The sequence below is a fragment of the Oncorhynchus gorbuscha genome, linkage group LG06, assembly GCF_021184085.1.
Source record: "Oncorhynchus gorbuscha isolate QuinsamMale2020 ecotype Even-year linkage group LG06, OgorEven_v1.0, whole genome shotgun sequence".
NCBI classification, from domain to species: domain Eukaryota; kingdom Metazoa; phylum Chordata; class Actinopteri; order Salmoniformes; family Salmonidae; genus Oncorhynchus; species Oncorhynchus gorbuscha.
In genome coordinates, this window is record NC_060178.1 from 35,487,822 (window position 1) to 35,509,371 (window position 21,550).

General features: G+C 41.0%; 1 protein-coding gene across 5 annotated transcripts in view; it reads left to right on the forward strand.

The window, feature by feature from the left end:
* The first annotated feature begins 207 nt into the window (after nt 1-207).
* LOC124037891 (volume-regulated anion channel subunit LRRC8C-like) overlaps nt 208-21,550 on the forward strand; it is a 31,975-nt gene continuing 10,632 nt past the window's right edge. The window contains exons 1-3 of one of the 5 annotated variants that reach the window (XM_046353091.1): nt 208-260; nt 8,537-8,671; nt 12,971-13,116. In XM_046353091.1, the coding sequence (XP_046209047.1) occupies nt 12,979-13,116 (138 nt within the window). In that variant the 5' untranslated portion in view covers nt 208-260; nt 8,537-8,671; nt 12,971-12,978. The remainder of the gene's footprint in view (nt 261-8,536; nt 8,672-12,970; nt 13,117-21,550) is intronic. The other 4 variants (XM_046353093.1, XM_046353092.1, XM_046353095.1 and 1 more) reach the window with 4 other exon arrangements.

Consider the following 21,550-nt stretch of genomic DNA (forward strand, 5'->3'; position numbering starts at 1 on the left):
AGGATAGCTAACCGTTTGGTGGGTGTGGCGGGGTGTGGCTTGAAGGAATGTGACGTATTCAAAGGCAGCTGCCATGCTTATAGCGTTCTCCCACTCCTCACGTTTTTTTAAACTGATCGTTCAGAACTACACAGTTTAGTTTAACGTTCCACACTGTTTTTTCGTAGGCCTACTGAACACGGTGCACAGATCCACAAGGACATGATGATCGACGTCTTCTATAGAACCTAGGCTTTCGGACGGACATCACTAGGGGTAAGGTAAATGTTGTTATTGTATACATTTATGATTGGTTGTAACGGTCCATGTTGTTTACGATATGCATTTCGTTACATTGTCAAGGACTGTATTTGGGGTTTACTGTAAATTAGCTCACACATTGTTGCCGGTAAGCGATACAGATAACTTTCGCCTGTATATAGCCCATGTAAGCCGAGCCTCCTGCATCACTGGCACCGTTACTGAAGGGTGCTAATATTGAGTTTTAGCATACGCCACATATCTCAGTTCGTTTTTTTACACACATGCACAGCCTATGTTTTATTATTTTGTTCAAAGGCTAGAAATAGGAAAAGTCGTGGCGATTTCTCGAGTTTGGATAATGATATCACATATACCCCCACCTCTTCCCCCTCTTCCTAAAAAGAAAATAATAGAAAATGAGTTGTAAAGTATTCTTCTCCACACCATGGCTTCACAGGCCATATGAATAATTGGTTAGCAGTAGCCTATGAGGGCCTATTTATGCAAGGCGAGAATTTACACCATTGATCCGATTTATACTGTATAGCCGAATTTACTAATGGCTTTGAGTTTGTCTATCCTGTCTAGAGGGGGTGGTTTATGGTTTTGGGGGAAAGTTTTGTAACCTATTATGTGGTTTGAAGTTGAACAAGGAGAAAATTCGGCTCTAAGGTCAGCCAATAGGCTCAGCAGTTTGCATTATGCAGTTTAGTAGTAGTACTAGTAGTAGCCTAAAATATTTGGGATTTTCATTGTACAAGTTATTGTTAAAAGATGTCTGACGTTAATGTGTTTTTGTTAATATTTTAGGAACTGTTGTTACAAGTTAACCCCCTGATACTCTCAAAGTGACCCTGGAGTCTAATAGTTTCTGCAGTGTTTTTCTGTGGTCCTTATGGATAACTAATGCACCCATCTTGGACAGGATGTGTTATCCTGGGGACTGGGTGTGAACTATCCAGACATGCATGTCTCCCAAATGGCACCCTATTCTCTATATATTGTACTATTTTTTTATTTCTTCTTCACCAGGGCACAACATGGCTCTGCTCAAAAGTAGTGCTATATGTAAGATATTCGGTTCCATTTTGAATGCAATCGTAGTCTGTTTTGGGCAGTCCAAGTGACTCCAGTGTGTGTTAGATATCTGCAGAGTTTCCTGTCAGGAAGAGCCAGACATAGGATAAGACCCGGGCTGCCCGGACAGCCAGGCCAGCTCACTGTGGTGACAAGGCAAACAACTAATCTAGGCAAGGGAGGAACCATTTTCTAAAAATGATCTAAAGCCCCGCCTGTAGTTAAATTAAACCCTCATACAGTTATTTTCTTTGATAGAGTATACTGTTTGGTACAGTTGCATTAATTAACCACCCGTTGAGACTTCATATAGAGTTGAAGTTATGATTAATATAGACACTTCAGGTTCAATAGGTGAATGTTTACATCTTCCATCCTTCTTGCAGAGGTACATTCAATATTTCCATGAGACTCAGGAACTCCTCAAGGAAACAATGTTGTGATTGACAATTAGAGATTTTATTAGTACTGTATAGTCTCCACAGGGAAATTATGAGATTCTGTCTGACTTTCAGACAAAGTTGTATGCTGACCAACCCTGGTTAAAGATGGAGGTTTGTTACTGGCACGGTCTAATTTAAGATTAAATCAAAAAGTAAAAATCTAATTGTATTTGTCAAGTGCACTGAATACAACAGGTGTAGACTTACCGTGAAATGCTTACTAACAAGCCCAATGTTGACTTTTTTTCAAGTAAGAAAACATTTGCTAAATAAAAATACAATTAACTCAAGTAAGAAAAAAGTAACACACTAAAATAACAATAACGTGACTATATACAGAGGGTACTGGTACCGAGTCAATGTGCAGGGGTACAGGTTTGTTGAGGTAATATGTACCTGTAGGTAGAGTTAAAGTGACTGCGTAGATGATAAACCGCTAGTAGAAGCAGTGTAAAAAAAAAGGGAGGGGGGGTCAGTCCAAATTGTCCGGGTAGCCATTTGATTAACTGTTTAGCAGTCTAATGGCTTGTAGGTAGAATATGTTAAGGAGCCTTTTGGACCTAGACTTGTCGCTCCGGTACCACTTGCAGTGTGGTAGCAGAGAGAACAGTCTAGGAGTTCGGTGGCTGGAATCCTTGACAATATTGTGAGCCTTCGTCTGACACCGCCTGGAATAGAGGTCCTGGATGGCAGTATAGAGGTCCTGGATGGCAGTATAGAGGTCCTGGATGGCAGTATAGAGGTCCTGGATGGCAGTATAGAGGTCCTGGATGGCAGTATACTTGGCCCCAGTGACGTAAAACAGTGCAGCTGTTTTTGTAAGTACAAAAATATTTAGCTGTAGCTCCCTTGAGACATGTTTTGATAGAGGTTGTTTAGTGCCGAAGACTGTGTACACACATTAAGTGATTCCATACAAACATCTGTATCTAAAAGAATAATTGAGAAATAATTAATACAAGTTGGCATATTTAAGACATTTTGACTTTACCCACGCCTCCTTTAAGACTCCATGATGTTTCATATGTAGGTGCTACAAAGCAAAAATATGTGTTATATGAAGAGCTCCATTCTCATGTCATCTGACCATTGATATATGGCATTGGCACTTGGGTTGGAACCAGTGCTATGGTCAGATGACATGAAAATTGAGCTCTTTGGTCATGCATACAAGTGGTAGGTTTGGTGTTGGAAAACAGAAGCATATGCAGAAAAGTAACTCATACCTGTGGTGGATCTTTGATGTTATGGGGCTATTTTGCTTCCACTGATCCTGGGGCCCTTGTCAACAGAATCATTAACTTTACCAAGTATGTGGACATTTTAGCCAAAAGCCTGGTTGCCTCTGCTAAGAGACTGACACTTTGCCGAAAGTGAACCTTCCATCAACAAAATAACTCAATCCATAAAGAAATGGTTAATTGACCACAATCTACATTTTTCATTGGCCATCTCAGTCTCTGGACATGAACCCCATTGAAAACCTGTGGTTTGAATTGAAGAGTTTAGTCCATAAGAGCAGACAAAGGATGTCAAGGATCTGGAAAGATACTGTATTGAGGAATGGTCTAAGATCCCTCCCAACATGTTTTCTAATCTCATAAAATATTTTAGGAAAAAGGCTGTGTCATTATCCTCTCAAGGGGAGAGGGTGCTATAGATTATTGAAAACAGAGGTGGCCATAGGTCAAAATTATGTTTTATTACTTGTTAAATAAAGTCTCTTTCTCTGGGCAATTGTATTAGTATAAAATATAATTTCCCATTTTTTTCTTTATACAATAGCTTAGTATTTGTATTTTTCTTTATACAGATTTTTTTATTACTCATCTTTATCAAAGGTGCCAATAATTATGGACCTGACTGACTATATGTTAAACATCTCATTGGATTTAGGGTAGAAAAAAAGACTATCACGAAATGCCTTTACATTGCTGGCTTTTTTATAATCCAATCAGTATTCCACATTAGTTCAACATCATCACATTGCATTCTATTGTCGAAAGGACATTGATTCAACCAGTTTGTGCCCAGTGGGTTCCCAGTTAACAATGAGCAATTGGGAGCCCGGCAACCCTCCACAGTGGTCACGTGACATGCCACAGGTTTTTTGACCATCGCCTCACTCACAGGCCACCCGCATCACCCCTGGTGAGACAAACCCGCAACTCGTCAGTTAAGAGCACTTTTTGCCATTCCTGTCTGGTTCAGCGACGGAGGGTTTGTGCCCATGGGTGACGTTGTTGCCGGTGAGGACCTGCCTTACAACAGGGTTACAAGCCCTCAGTCCAGCCTCTCTCAGCCTATTGCGGACAGTTTGAGCACTGATGGAGGGATTGTGCATTCCTGGTGTAACTCGGGCAGTTGTTTCTGCCATCCTGTACCTGTCCCTCAGGTGTGATGTTCGTATGTATCGATCCTGTGCAGGTGTTGTTACACATGGTCTGCCACTGCGAGGATGATCAGCTGTCCATGCTGTTTCCCTGTAGCTCTGTCTTAGGTGTTTCATTGCAATTTATTGCCCTGGCCACATCTGCAGTCCTCATGCCTCCTTGCAGCATGCCTAAGGCGTGCTCACTCAGATGAGCAGAGACCCTGGGCATTTTCCTTTTGGTGTTTTTCAGAGTCAGTAGAAAGGCCTTTTTAGTGTCCTAAGTTTTAATAACTGTGACTTTAATTTACTACCGTCTGTAAGCTGTTTTGTCTTAACAACCATTCCACGGGTGTATGTTCATTAATTGTTTATGGTTCATTGAACAAGCATGTGAAGTTACTTGGATTTTTGCAAATGATCTTTGAAAGACAGGGTCCTGAAAAAGGGATGTTTCTTTTGTTTGCTAAGTTTATTTCAATGTAATATAAATGCCTTGTGTTATAATTCTGAGTGGAGGAATTTAGAAAATGCTGCTGTCACGTCAGTTTATTATGCTCGCAACAACAATGTCAAAGTTCAACGTCTCTTGCTTCTTCCCGGGACAAAACAATGACTATATACAATTCTGAGCACACTCACAAGTCTCTCCTGGAGCTTGGTGTCCTGGTTCAGCCTGGTCTCCATTGGCCTGTTGTTGATAGGCTAACAAGGTATTCATGTTATCCATCTCAAGCGTCCGATACCACCCGTACCAGTCAAAAGTTTCGACATGCCTACTCATTCAAGGGTTTTTCTTTATTTGTACTATTTTCTACATAATAATAATAGAATAATAGTAAAGACATCAACACTGTGAAATAATGAATTAGGAAATCCTTAAAGTGTTTAACAAATCAAAATACATTTTAGATTTTTCAAAGTAACCACCCGTTGCCTTGACAGCTTTGCACACTCTTGGCATTCTCTCCACCAGCTTCATGAGGAATGCTTTTCCAACAGTCTTGAAGGAGTTCCCTTGTATGCTGAGCACTTGCTGGCTGCTTTTGCTTCACCCTGCGGTCCAACTCATCCCAAACCATCTCAATTGGGTTGAGGTCAAGTGATTATAGATGCCAGGTCATCTGATGCAGCACTCCATCACTCTGCTTCTTGGTCAAATAGCCCTTTCACAGCCTGGAGGTGTGTTTTGGGTCATTGTCCTGTTGAAAAACAAATGATATTCCTGTGCAAACGAGATGGGATGGCGTATCGCTGCAGAATGCTGTGGTAGCCATGCTTGTCAAGTATGCCTTGAATACTAATTAAATCACAGTGTCACCAGCAATGCATCCCCTCACCATCACACCACCTCCTTCATGCTTCATGGTGGGATCCACACAGGTGGAGAACATCCGTTCACCTACTCTGCGTCTCACAAAGTCACGACCGTTGGAAACCGAAAATCTAAAATTTAGATTTATCAGACCAAAGGACTGATTTCCTCTGGTCTAATGTCCATTGCTCGTGTTTCTTGGCCCAAGCAAGTCTCTTGTTATTGGGTTCCTTTGCAGCAATTAGACCATGAAGGCCTGAATCATGCAGTCTCCTCTGAACAGTTGATTTTGAGATTAGTTTGTTACTTGAACTCTGCAGCATTTATTTGGGCTGCAATTTCTTAGGCTGGTAACTTTAATGAACTTCTTTTATGCAGCTGTTCTTGCCATAATATGGACTTGGTCTTTTACCAAATAGGGCTATCTTCTGTATACCACCTCTCCTTGTCACAACACAACTGATTGGCTTAAATGCATTAAGAAGGAAATAAATTCCACAAATTAACAAGGCACGCCTGTTAATTGAAATGCATTACAGGTGACTGCCTCATGAAGCTGGTTGAGAGAATTCCAAGAGTGTGCAAAGCTCTCATCAATGCAAAGGGTGACTACTTTGAAGATTCTCAAATATAAAATATATATTTGTTTTAACTTTTTTAAATGTATTTTTTGGGGTTACTACATGATTTCATGGTTTTGATGTCTTCCCTGTTATTCTATAATGTAGAAAATAGTAAAAATAAAGAAATGTGTGTGACGACAGTTAATCACTCACACTCCTGAAAACAAATATACACCAAAAATAGATGTGCAAGTTTTGTTCTCACGTGCTTGCTCACTCCTTAGCACCTGAATAACTTGCTGGAGTCTTTGGAAGGAAAACAGGGCAGAAATGCAGTCCTTGGATTTCTGCCCTGAAAAATAAAACCAAGGTTTAAAAGTTACCCTCGTGGAAAATTAGTTTACTTTTCAATCCAATAACATATTGTTCAAAACTGGACAGATAATCATAGTGTCATTTCAGCTAAGTGAATGTACTACATACCTCATAGCTGTCATCCACATGCTGCTGTCGTGAATATTATACTGTGGGTGTCCAGTGCCCTTTTTGATAGACAGATTACATGAATAAAGGGTCTTGTTTCTCTTCTGAAATTCCATCAGTATTTAGCAGGACCGAGCACATCTGAAAATAATAATGCTTCTCTTTTATTCAGACTCTTTGCCCCTTGAAGTGGCGTCTGTGTTATAGGGAGATGACTAGTTCTAAGAAGAAGAAATATTTTGTTAAGCTAGCATCTAACATTAGCAAGCTACCTAGGTAAGTAACTCAGCTAGCATGGTCACAAGCAGATGGTAAACCAGCTAATTTAACACTACAATACAATTTTAAAGGCTTTGCGTTCCAATCTGGTGCATGAACAAATTAGTAAACTAGAAACATTTTCCAATGCTCTGGATGGTAAAAAAATAAATAAAATGTACCAAACAATTATACAGAAAGATAAAAATATAGGTATATCTCCAGCAAGTTTTTACAAAGACAACATGAAGCTCTCACTGACTCAAAATCCAGGCCCGCGAACATGATGCCACGAGTATACATTCGGTATTTCAAAACGTTCGGTGGTGATAAATACAAACAATTCATCTGTTCTTTATTTACAAAAGCCTAACGTTGCCAATGTGCGGGAGCATTGGTTGGTCGGCTCAATTGAGGTAGTATGTACATGAATGTATAGATAAAGTGACTATGCATATATGATGGGGGGGGGGGGTCTTTGACAATTTTTAGGGCCTTCCTCTGACACGAATGTAGGCTATGTATTAATGGCCTCAATACAATAGACTTGAATTGGCTGCATGACTATATACAACTTCACCCTTAATGTTAGTGATCGATACTGTGTGAAGTGGTTTAGGGAGTGGCAATCTCTTACAAAGCAACTGGAACAGTTTGTATTGCCTTTAAATATAGCTTAGTACATAAAATGAATGTTATTAATGGCTATAAACTGTAAATGATTGATTAGTTGTATCACTTTTGTCATCCTCAATTATTTTCAATGCGTTGTCTGTTTATTTTAAATTGGCATATCAACTTTAAATCACATTGTAGGGGAAGGTTTATAGATCACAACAAAAACAGTTTGTAGCCTCTGGCTGGCTGTGGTTAGCTGGATGGTGGCAGGCCTAATTTGAGAGTCGAGGAATTCCTGGCTATTGTCTTTTGAATTACTTCATGGCTAGATGGTTTGCCTAGGGCATATAGCTGTCCTCAGAGTGGATGTTAAACGCCAGTGATTCAAAAGTGGCCTGCCGACGGCTTAGCGGTCTTCTGAATGGAGGCTACCAGCCGGATATGCAAATCATGTCTTGAGCGGAAAACTCCGCTCGCTGGCGGTAGGAATTTATAGCCATGGGCATAGCGACAGCGGGAAATGGCAAGCGTGGGAAAAGTTTTTGGTATCTGGGTTACCATTCTAAGTTTTATTATTATTATTATTATTTTTACATTTGCACAAAAGTGCATACAGAATAGAATCATGCTCACACTGTAAGAGAAATAGAATGACAATAGTGATCAGAAATAGTGATTATATTTCTATGTTATCCTGTCTAGAACATCAGTCAGTTGTATATGGCATTTCCCGCAGTTAAGCTGAAACTCAGTACACTCTGACGTAATGGGCTGTATACAGTAAATTACACATTATATGGTAGGTCTATATGTGTTTACAAAAACATGGCTGTTATAGTTCATCATTTGTATAGAATTCAGAGTGATACCCGTAGTAAGCAGATTGCTTAAAGCTAACCAGAGGGAGAGAGACTGAAAGACTGAGACGTGTAACATCAGTGGAGAAAACCCTCTCTCTGTGGCCCTGAGAAATCCCCAAGATGTGTCCAACTGCACCAAGTAGGCGCCCAATCCCCGCTGGAGCCTAAAGGGCCATAAACTTGCACTTCACACCTCTGTTGCTAGGCCAGGTTGCTAGGGTTGCCGTATCAGACCATGGGGTCAGCCAACCACAGGCAGTCATCTGGGATCACAGATACCCAATTCCTGCCTCTTTCATCTTCAGAAAGCAGTGGCAGAGTAAGGAACTCGCTGGTAACTTCTGCCCTGCACACCAACAGCGGGGCCACAACGAATGGACCTTTCTCTTGAAGCCCTGGACTCTGACAACACACTCTAGTGTTAGTGCATCCATGATATAGTAAGTGGACTTCACTGGGTTTGGGTGTATTGAAACCTGCTTGTTTATGTTTAGACCAGCCAGTACAGGCTCGGTCATTGCTACTATATGCCTCAAGATGGCCACTGTGTTGTTATGTAACCTAAGATGGCTGCTCCTGTGCAGTGCTGTGCACAGACATTTTGGGGGGCATGTGCTGAAACAAAAAAAGTACACCCAAAATGTATTCTCCCCGCAACCACGGTCAGACTCATTGGGCAATTATTACAGGAGGGTAAAGCAGCACAATCTGAGTAAAGTATTGAGCAAATTATTTTCAACTAGAATAAATGCTGCACTTATTAACAATGACAACACAACTCCAGTTAAAGAAATACTGCAGCCTACCATTACTATATCCAACCCAACTCCATTTGTTACTGCCATCATGTTTACCAGTGGATGACTCCCAAAAAGGAGTGGTACAAAACATGTGACACCCCACAGAGTGAGTCCATGTAACTTATTGTGATTTGTTAAGCCAAATGTTACTTATTATCTCATCACTGTATTTTTGGGCATTCAAATTGCATTCGATAAAATGCAACTCTGTTCATTGTCTGTAGCTTAAAGCTGCCCATACCATAACCCCACAGCCAGCATGGGGGAGTCTCTTCACAATGTTTCAGCAAACCACTCGCCCACACAACGCCAAGCATGTTGTCGGCGGTTGTGAGGCCGGTTTGGAGGCGACTTGTGGTAGAGAAATGAACATTAAATTTTCTGGAAACCGCTTTGGTGGGCATTCCTGCAGTCAGCATGCCAATTTCATGCTCTCGCAACTTGGCACATCTGTGGCATTGTGACACAACTGCATATTTTAGTTGCCTTTTATTGTCCGCAGCACAAGGTGCACCTGTGTAATGATCATGCTGTTTAATCAGCCTCTTGATATGCCACACCTGTCAGCTGGATGGATTGGCAAAAGCGGAATGCTCACTAACAAAGAATGTAAATATGTGCAATTTAGAGAATATTTTTGTGCATGTTCAACATTCCTGGGATGTTTTATTTCAGCTCATGAAACATGGGACCAACACTACATGTTGTGTTTATATTTTTGTTCAGTGTACAAAGACCAGGGAGCTTTTTGAAAACCTCATAAAAAAGGGCAGTGATTGGTAGATGGGTAATAACAAATCAGACATTGACTATCTCTAAGCATGGTCAAGTATAATTATGCTGTGGATTATGTATTAAACAACACCGACACATCAAAGATGGTTGTCCTTCTGAACTGAGCTGCAGGACAGGAAGGAAACTGCTCAGGGATGTTACTATGTGGTCACTGATTTTAAAATGGCTACAAGGTTTATTGGCCGTAATGGGAGAACTGAGGATGGCTCAACAACATTGTGGTGACTCCGCAATAATGACCTAAATGACAGAGCGAAAAGAATACAATTCTATTCCATAACATGCATTTTGGGGACAAATCCAACAGATCTTTGATTAACTGCCTCTTTATTTTCAAGCATGGTGGATTCTGCATTATGGTAAGGGTATGCTTGACATCTGTAAGTACTGGAGTTTTTCAGGATAAAAATAAATTATGGCACTAAGCAGAGGCAAAATCTTGGAAGAAAGCCTCCTTCATTTCGCTTTACACCAGAGACTGGGAGAGGAGTTCACCTTTCGGCAGGACAATAACCTACAACAAGGTCAGATCTACACTGGACTTGCTTACCAAGAAGACAGTGTGTATGTTCCTGAGTGGAAAAGTAAACATTTTGACTTAAGTCTGCTTGAAAATATATGGCAAGACTTAAATGTCTGTCTAGCCATGTTCCAACATATAGAAGAATTTTCAAAATAATAATGGACAAATATTGTACCATTCAGATTTGCAAAGCTCTTATAGTCTTACCCAAGAAGACCCACAACTGTAATCAATGCCAAAGGTGTTTCTAACATGTATTGAGTCAGGGAGCTGAATACTTATGCAATGACTATTTTACTTGTGTTAAAGGCCAAACTGAAAAAATGAAAATGTTCACTCATTGTTCTGGCAAATATGAGTCAGTAGTAAATGCTAAACTTTATTTTGTATGGATGATCAATGTAGGCCTACTCTGTTTTTGCCAGGCAAAACTGGAGGGAAAAACCCCCCAGTTATTTTTGGTCAGTGATCTGGATTGTAATCTGGTCTGCCTTTGCTTGCCAATGCTGATTGGTCATTGGTTAACAATCAAGATGTACAAGTATTTGGTCCTGAAGTGTAGATGAGAATTTGACTACTTGCTGGCAGCGGGTTCAGAATGACAATGACAATTGTATACAACAAAAAAAAACATTTTGGGGGAAATTGTACTATCAGGGCATTTTGCAGAGCACATGCCCCTTCCAGTCTACAAAGGTAGTGCCTGATCTGTGCCTGTTCCCATGGCCTTATTATTGTGTACTGTGTGCAGTGAAAGCCCTTTTGGTCACTGTACATTGCCCTGCTGGCCATCACTGTTAGCCTTGCAAATTATAGTTTACCTGAATGCCTTGTATTGTGCCTAGCCTACAAAACTCTGGCCTAGCCTATAGCGTGCTAGCCCACTGCTATGTTTATATTGAGTGCTATCTTTAGCCTATTCTACATACTCTCTATTGTTTGTTTTTATTAGAGAAACCACTATCACTTCTACTAGTCCCCTCTTGCTATGTTGGTGTGTCTTAAAGCGGCAATATGTAAGATTTTGGGTGACCTGACCAAATTCACATATAAATTTGAGTTATAGATATGTCATTCTCATTGAAAGCAAGTCTAAGAAGATGTAGCTAATATTCTAATAGTTGTATGTGAGTTATTTCTGTTCTTAAGTTTCGCATCAAACAGCTGAAAATACTTTATTTTTGATTATGGAAAATAAAAACCACTGCGGTTTAGACACTTCTTGCTTTAGTCACACACTGAAATGAGGCTATTAGAATTTTAGCAACCAGGAAGTGGTGGAGCGATTCTTCTGCATAGTGCATCTTTAAGTGTTTGCAATAGAGTTTTCTGTACCTCTGTCTCCTATTAGTCATTGCCACACCTAAGAGGCGCCAGTACGATTCTACCTATATTTAACTGGCACCTCTTTCAGAGACCACCACCAGCTGGTGGTGCTTTTTTTCAATCCGGAATAGTAAAGTCATTGTAGACATGATAGGCATATGTTTATAAGACCTTGATGATGCTAAAGCATTGCTCCATTTACATTCTCTCGTGGCCAGATCTCCATTAACATAATTGGTACTGTGGGATAACAAGCAGCAGTAATTGTGTTGGGTTTTTCGTCACTGGTTATGTGGAGAAATCACGATATTACAGGTGTTGGCGTCTTTCAAATTTCGGAAGGGGAGGGTACATTTCGGTCGTTAACTTGCAAATAGAGAGGATGGATGAAGCTCCTCGTGCCGGTTCCGCTCCTCGTTCTAGCATCTCTTCATCTCTTCTCTCACGTATGGATCTAGAACTTAATCAAGCAGAAGACCAATCATGTGAGACTTAAATCTGGGTTAACTGAGATTACTCCATATATTATGCTGCTTTAGACTGACTCAGTTCCATCCTAACAGGCAGATTTGTTTGGTTTATGCCAGCCACGAAATTGATCTTAACCAACTGCCAGAAGTGAGGCTTTCCTCTGTTTATTGGTACATCAAACCAGTGAGTTTTTGTTGTTGTTGTACATTCAAATCTCTAACCGTATCACAAAGGGAATTATACACCATTAGTTACAATAGTTTTTTTTGTCATGTTTGACAGCATGATAGGAAGCAGAGTTGAAATCCATCAAACCTCACACCGAAAGGAAACTTTGATTCATAGTTCCAGTGGAAGGCCTGTCGTGTGATCCTAATTGAATGTAAAACAAACATGGCCATATTGGGGCCTGCTGTATTTTGGCAGGGCTGGTTTGTTTGACAAACAATGGACGGAGTGGTTGTACGGAAGGCAATGCTTTTAACGTCAACTTCGATCCTAGTGTCGTCTTGTGAAGGATTTCCCCCTGCATTGTCAACTAGTCTGGAAGCTGGACATATTGAACCTATATGGTGGGTATCCTCCAGGAATGTGACAAGGGGATTTAAATGGAGGCTTAAGGGCACAATCGTTTATTTGTTTTTCAACCAAAAGGCAGGCATGCCACTTGCTCTAAAGCTAAGGGATGGGGATGGAGAAATGTCACCACACCACAAATTCATAAATGCAGTTATGTTTGTAACAACGGGCACATATAAGGATTAAACATATTTTGAAGCTATACATTGTTTATAAACAACCCCTACATTTCATCTCTGTCCCAGCAGGAGCCATGATTCCTGTGACGGAGTTTCGACAGTTTTCGGAACAGCAGCCACAGTTCCGGGTTCTGAAGCCCTGGTGGGATGTGTTCACAGACTACCTCTCTGTGGTCATGCTAATGATCGGAGTTTTCGGATGCACCTTACAGGTCAGTAACATCCAACAGCTTCAAAAGCTCTTCCATAAAAAGCCTGACTATCTATGAACAAACTATTGTTCCTAAGGGGTGCATACATGTTCTAAACATTTTAAAGCATAAGCCTATACCCAGGCGGCAAAACTGAGTAAGTTTTACTATTGTAGTTCTGTGTGCAGAACAGTCATATTTTATTTTATATTTTGTTTCTTTTAAACTATAATACCAGTCAAAAGTTTGCACACGCCTACTCATTCAAGGGTTTTTATTTGTACTATTTTCTACATTGTAGAATAATAGTGAAGACTTCAAAACTATGAAATAACACATGGAATCATGTAGTAACAAAACAAGTGTAAACAAATGAAAATATATTTTCTATTTGAGATATTTCAAAGTAGCCACCTTTTGCCTTGACAGCCTTGCACATGCTTGGCATTCTCTCAACCAGCTTCACCTGGAATGCTTTTCCAGTCTTGAAAGAGTTACCACATATGCTGAGCAACTGTTGACTGCTATTCTTTTACTCCGCGGTCCAACTGATCCCAAACCATCTGAATTGTGTTGAGTCGCGTGATTGTTGAGTGATTGTAGATGCCAGGTCATCTGCAGCACTCCATCATGCTCCTTCTTGGTCAATAGCCCTTACACCGCCTGGCAGTGTTGGGTCATTGTCCTGTTGAATAACAAATTATAGTCCCACTAAGTGCAAACCAGATGGGATGGCATATCGCTGCAGAATGTTGTGGTAGCCATGCTGGTTAAGTGTGCCTTGAATTCTAAATAAATCCGTGTCACCAGCAAAGCACCCCCACACCATCACACCACCTCCATGCTTCACAGTAGGAACCACACACGTAGAACTCATCTATTCACCTACACTGCGTCTCACAAAGACACAGCGGTTGGAACCAAAAATCTCAAATTTGTATTCATAAGACCAAAGGACAGATTTCCATCAGTCAAATGTGCATTGCTTGTGTTTCTTGGCCCACGCAAGTCTCTTCTTCTATTGATGTCCTTTAGTAGTGGTTTCTTTGCAGCAATTGTACAATTAAGGCCTGATACAGTCTCACCTGAACAGTCGATGTTGAGATGTGTCTGTTACTAATCTTGAACTATAAAGAATTTATTTGGGCTACAATTTCTGAGGTGCAGTTAATTGATGATTTCTGAGGCTGGTAACTCTAATGAACTTATCCTCTGCAGCAGAGGTAACTCTGGGTCTTCCATTCCTGTGGCGGTCCTCATGAGAGCCAGTTTCATCATAGAGCTTGATGGTTTGACTGACCTTCATGTCTTGACTGTTGTTTCTCTTTGCTTATTTGAGGTGTCCTTGCCATAATATGGACTTGATTGTTTACCAAATAGGGCTATCTTCTGTATACCACCTCCTACCTTGTCACAACACAACTGATTGGCTAAAACATTAAGAAGGTAAGAAATTCCACAAATTAACTTTTAACAAGGCACACCTGTTATTGAAATGCATTCCAGGTGACTACCTCATGAAGCTGGTTGAAAGTGCAAAGCCGTCAAGGCAAAGGGTGGCTACTTTGAAGAATCTCAAATATATCAAATATTTTTTGGTTCATATGTGTTATTTCATAGTTCTGATGCCATCATTATTATTCTACAATGTAGAAAATAGTTCAAGTAAAGAAACCCTGGAATGAGTAGGTGTGTCCTAACTTTTGACTGGTACTTTATGTATCAACTCACCTCAACCACTCCAGTACCCCTGTACATTTAATGAGGTACTGGTACTGACCTGTATATACTTGCATTCTCGTGTTTTTTAACTCTCATTGTAGTCCTATTCCAAAAACGATATATAATAATAAAAAATATATACGGCTCTGGAAAGAATTTAAGAGAGCACTGCAAAATTATCAGTTTCTCTGATTTTACTATTTATAGTTATGTGTTTATTCTATAAACTATTGGCAACATTTCTCCCAAATAAAAGTATTGTCATTTAGAGGATTTATTTGCCAAAAAAAAACAATCCTCAGAGTTGGGGAATGAGGCAATTAAGGTAATATGTACATGTAGGTAGAGTTATTAATGTGACTATGTATAGATGATAACAGATTAGCAGCGGGGGGGGGGGGGGGGGCAAATGCATATAGTCTGGGTAGCCATTTGTTTAGCTGTTCAGGAGTCTTATGGCTTGGGGGTAGAAGCTGGTTAGACTCTTGGACCTAGACTTGGTGCTCCAGTACCACTTGCCGTGCGTAAGCAGACAGAAGTCTATGGCTAGGGTGGCTTAAGTCTCGATGTCTCAGCTATAAAACCTTTTGAGGATCTGAGGACCCATGACAAATCTTTTCAGTTCCTGAGGGAGAATGGGTTTTGTCGTGCCCTCTTCATGACTGTCTTGATGTGCTTGGACCATGTTAGTTTGTTGGTGATGTGGATGCCAAGGAACTTAACCTGCTCCACTACAGCCCCGTCGATGAGAATGGGGGCATGCTCGGTCCTCCTTTTCCTATAGTCCACAATCGTCTCCTTTGTCTTGATCAAGTTGAGGGAGAGATTGTTGTCCTTGCACCACACGGTCAGGACTCTGAGCTCCTCCCTATAGGCTGTCTTATTGTTGTCTGCAAACTTAATAATGGTGTTGGAGTCGTGCCTGAACGTACAGTCATGAGTGAACAGGGACTACAGGAGGGGACTGAGCATGTACCCCTGAGGGGCCCCTGTGTTGAGGGTCAGTGTGGCGGATGTGTTGTTACCTACCCGCTGAGCTGTAGTCAATGAATAGTATTCCCACATAGGTGTTCCTTTTGTCCAGGAGTGAAAGGGCAGTGTGGAGTACAATAGAGATTGCATCATCTGTGGATCTGTGTGGGTGGTATGCAAATTGGAGTGTGTCTAGGGTTGCTGGGATAATGTTGTTGATGTGAGCCATAACCAGCCTTTCAAAGCATTTCATTGTTAGACGTGAGTGCTATGTTTCGGAAGTCATTTAGGCAGGTTACCTTCATGTTCTTGGGCACGGACTATGGTGGTCTGCTTGAAACATGTTGGTATTACAGAGTCAGTCAGGGAGAGGTTGAAAATGTCAGTGAAGACACTTGCCAGTTGGTCAGCACATGCTCTGAGTACACGTCCTGGTAATCCGTCCGGCCCTGATCCTTGTGAATGTTGACCTGTTTTAAAGGTCTTACTCACATCGGCTGCGGAGAGCGTGATCAGTCATCTGGAACAGCTGAAGCTCTCATGCATGTTTCAGTGTTACTTGCCTCAAAGAGAGCATATAAGTTATTTATGTGACTGGTAGGCTTGTGTCACTGGGCAACTCTCGGCTGTGGTTCCCTTTGTCATCTGTAATAGTTTGATGCTCGTCGGGTTTGGCAGGGCTTGTAGAGCCGGTTTAGTATGATTTGATCTTAGTCCTGTATTGACGCTTTGCCTGTTTGATGGTTCGTCGGAAGGCATCGCAGGATTTCCTATAAGCCTCCGGGTTAGAGTCCTGCTCCTTGAAAGTGGCAGCTCTACCTTTTAGCTCAGTGTGAATGTTGCCTGTAATCCATGGCTTCTGGTTGGGGTATGTACATACAATCACTATGGGAACAACGTCATCTATGCACCAGTGACTGATGTGGTGAACTCCGCAATGCCATCGGAAGAATCCCGGAACATTTTCTAGTCTGTGCTAGCAAAGCAGTCATGTAGTTTAGCATATGCTTCATCTGACCACTTTTTTATAGACTGAGTCACTGGTGCTTCCTGCTTTCATTTTTACTTGTAATCAGGAGAATATAATTATTGTCAGATTTACCAAATGGGGGGCATTGTGTAAAGGTGGTCCGGAGTAAAAAAACAAAAACAAAATGTTTTAATATATGTTATTTTTTTCCCCCTCTGGTTTAACATGCTGATAGAAATTAGGTAAGACTGATTTAAGTTTCCCTGCATTAAAGTCCTTGGTCACTAGGAGCGCCGCCTCTGGATGAGCGTTTCCTGAGTGCTTAAGGCGGAATAGAGCTCATTGAGTGTGGTCGTTGTGCCAGTATCGGTCTGTGGTGGTATGTAGACGGCTACAAAAATACAGATAAACTCTCTAGGTAGATGGTGTGGTCTACAGCTTATCATGCGATACTCTAGCTCAGGCGAGCAAAACCTTGACTTCCTTAGATATTGTGCACCAGCTGTTTACAAATAAATAAGATGCAGTAAGTAATTAGGGACACCAAGCTCTAGAACTTTGTGTCCTATCCTGCAGTGACAAACAGCCCAGTGTTTGGTTCAAGTAAGTTGCAGTCTGGCGGGAGTATACAAACGGAAAGGAAAGAAATTCCTGCAAAACACACACACTGCACCACACCAAAAATGTCCTCCTGCCTTCCCCACCCACTCTTTATAAACACATGGGATTTGTCCCAAATGGCACCCTATTTCCTATAGTGCATTGATCAAAAATAGTGCACTAAATAGGGAATTGGATGCCATTTGGGATATAGTCATGATTCATGTGGCCCATGGCCTGTCACTTCAATGTTCTTCACCACTCAGACCAGCTGGAGAAGGTGGAGCTCGATTTGCTTATTCTTGGGCTGCGTCCCAAATTAACCCTATTCCCTACATTGTGCACTAATTTGGACCAGGGCCCATAGGGGCTACATCTCTGTATAAACCTGTGTAGATTATGACTAATCATTTTTTGAAACCCCAAACACCACTGACGGGAACTATTTATTAGGGTGGGAATATCCCCTGTTGTCCCTTGAGCCGAGGGAGGGGTCTCTACGAAAGACAGAATGAGTGTTTAGAAATGGTTGCTTTCACAAATGGTAAAAACCAGCCTGGCCTCAGAAATACGAAACATACTTTTGGTCATGTAGTCTATGTATAGTATGTGGACACCTGCTCGTCGAACATCTCATTCCAAAATCATGAGCATTAATATGGACTTGGTCCCCGTTTGTTTCTATAACAGCCCCCACTCTTCTGGGAAGGCTTTCCTCTAGATGTTGGAACATTGGTACTGGGATTTGCCTCCATTCAGCCACAAGCATTATTGAGGTTGGAACTGATGTTGGGCAATTAGCTTTAAACCACTGCAGACAACGCTTGGCATTGCACATGGTGATCTTAAGCTTGTGTGCCGCTGCTCGGCCATGGAAACCCATTTCATGAATCTCCTAATGAATAGTTATTGTGCTTACGTTGCTTCGCGAGACAGTTTGGAAGCAGGTGTGAAACTATTTTTGTGCGCTACGCTCTTCAGCACTTGGCTGTCCCATTCTGTGAGCTTGTGTGGTCAACCACTTTGCGGCTGATCCGTCGTTGCTCCTAGACATATTCATTTCACAATAACAGCACTTAGAGCTGCATCTGGATCAGGGCAGAAATCTAACGTACTGACTTGTTGGAAAGGTGGCATCCTATGACGATGCCATGTTCAACGTCACGGAGCTCTTCAGTAAGTCCATTCTACTGCCAATGTTTGTCTATGGAGATAGCATGGCAGTGTGCTTGGTTTTATATACCCGTCACCAGGCATGTGGCTGAAGTAGCTGAATCTGCTCATTTGAAGGGGTGTCCACATACTTTTGTTTATAGTGTATTAGTGAGAACCGCCAAGATGTATGATATCTACCAATGATCTAGCTACTGTACTTTAGACAAACTACAGTAGGGAGGTTGGTCGGGGATCATGGGTGGGCGTATACCACGACCGTCTAACAAACCAAAGGTTGCGGGTTGGATTCACTAGGATTTTTAGCTAACCCTTATTCTAACTTTAACTGGATTCAGCTAACCTGCTATTCAAATGATCCTACCTTTGGTCATTTTTGTTATCCTAACCTTTTACGTGAATTATCCTAACCTTTGTCATTAATTCTCCAAACCACTAATGCAATTCTCTCCGTAGCTCTCCTTTTGTTGTTAAGATGCAACAAGCAACCAGGTCTCAGAGAAAGATGTATAATATTGTACGTCCTCCAAGCCATATTATCTCATTCTTATATTACTTAATTCCTTTTATTTTGGGGGAATTGCATGTTTTTTTTTATTGTTGGGTATTACTGCACTTTTGGAGCCAGGAACATAAGCATTTCCCTACACCTGTGATCTGCCAAATATGTACAGTAGTAGTCAAGTTTGGACACCTTCTCATTCAAAACTTTTTCTTTATTTTGACTATTTTCTACATTGTAGAATAATAGTGAAGACATCAACTCTTAAGTAACACATGGAATCATATAGTAACCAAAAATGTGTTTAACAAATCAAAATATATTTTAGATTCTTCAAAGTAGGAACCCTTTGTCTTGATGACAGCTTTACACACTCTTGGCATTATCTCAACCAGCTTCATGAGGAATGCTTTTCCAACAGCCTTAAAGGAGTTCCCACATATGCTGAGCACTGGTTTGCTGCTTTTCTTACACTCTGCATCCCAATTGCGTTGAGTTCGGGTGATTGTGGAGGCCAGGTCATCTGATGCAGTACTCACCACGCTCCTTCACAGCCTGGAGGTGTGTTTTGGGTCATTGTTCTCGTGAAAAACAAATGATACGCCATCCCATCTGGTTTGGACTATCGCTGCAGAATGCTGTGGTAGCCATGCTGGTTAAGTGTGCTTTGAATTCTAAATAAATTACTGACAGTGTCACCAGGAAAGCACCATAATATCTCCTCCTTCATGGTGGGAAACACACATGCGGAGATCATCCGTTCACCTACTCGAAGTCTCACAAAGACTTGGTGGTTGGAACCAAAAATCACATTTGGATTCATCAGACCATAGGACAGATTTCCACCGGTGTCATGTCCATTGCTCATATTTGTTGGCCCAAGAAGTCTTCTTCTTATTGGTGTCCTTTAGTAGTGGTTTCTTTTCAGCAATTTGACCAAGATGTCCTGAACAGTTGACTTTGTCTGTTACTTGAACCCTGAATAATTTATTTGGGCTGCAATCTGAGGTGCAGTTAATTGATGATTTCTGAGGCTGGTAACTCTAATGAACTTATCCTCTGCAGCAGAGGTAACTCTAGGTCTTCCTTTCCCTTGGTGATCCTCATGAGAGCCAGTTTCATCGTAGCGCTTGATGGTTTATGTAACTGCACTTGAAGAAAAGTTCAAAGTTCTTAGTGTTCTGCGTTGACTGACCTTCACGTCTTAAAGTAATGATGAACTGTTGTTTCTCTTTGCTTATTTGAGCTGTTCTTGCCATTATTTGAACTTGGTCTTTTACCAAATAGGGCTATCTTCTGTATACCAACCCTGCCTTGTCATAACACAACTAATTGGCTCAAACGCATCAAGATGAAAATAAATTCCACATATTAACAACACCTGTTAATTGAAATGCATTCCAGGTGACTACCTCATGAAGCTGGTTGAGAGAATGCCAAGAGTGTGCAAAGCTGTCATCAAGGTAAAGGGTGGCTACTTTGAATCTCAAATTCTAAATATATTTGAATTTAACACTTTTTTTTGATAACACAAATGGAATCATGTAGCAATTTCATAGTTTTGTCTTCACTATTATTCTACAATGTAGAAACTAGTAAAAATGAAAGAAAAACCCTTGAATGAGTAGGTGTCAACTTTTTACTGGTACTGTATTTGTGACAAATAACATATGATCAGTTAAGTCATCCAATTTGGATGCTATTGTATGACCGGCTAAGATGTATAATACTCTACGTCCTGTAGTTTGTATGACATTGTACGATCACTATTCCATTCATAATGTAATCTATCATACTAAATGGAGGGAACATATTTACTTACCAAATGCTAAGAATTTCCCTGAGACAAGGTTGACAAAACAACACCCATCCGATGACTTCTGAGAACTGCAGCCTTGTCAAAGCAGACTTCTTTTTTTTTTACTAGCCCTAATTAATACATTTCCTGTCTCAGTTTAGAATTGTGGGGGAAACACTGGCCCTGCCAAAGGGGAAACATTATTTTTTTAAACCGAGAGTAGCCCATGTATAGCTCTATATACCAGCTGCCACATATAGGGAACGGGAGAAAGCTGAAAGGGGGGATATATAGAGAGAGCGAGGGCGAACAAGACAAGCGAAGCGGAAGAGAAAGAGAGCTGAGGGGCAACGGAGAAAGGGAGGAGTGTGAAACAGAGTACATGAGGGAGTAAGAGGGGGACAGAAAGGAGGGTGTAGAATTCTCCTAATCCTCTCTAGAGACTGTACTTAGGGAGTGAATGTTATTTATAATAAGGGATTCGTGGAGAAAATTTGACCTCTCTGAAATGTAAACGGATGGCCCTCCCTTCAGCAAAGTATATTTGGCCTAAATTCTCCCTTAACGCTAAAAAAAACAAGTGACCCTCCCCTATACCCAAAATTATTAAAACAGTGGATAGCAGAACATGTTTACCCTCACTACTTGGACAGACCAGAGCCTTATATATGCAGTTTTAGAAACTGTTCTTCATCCTGTAAGCATTAGATGACGACAA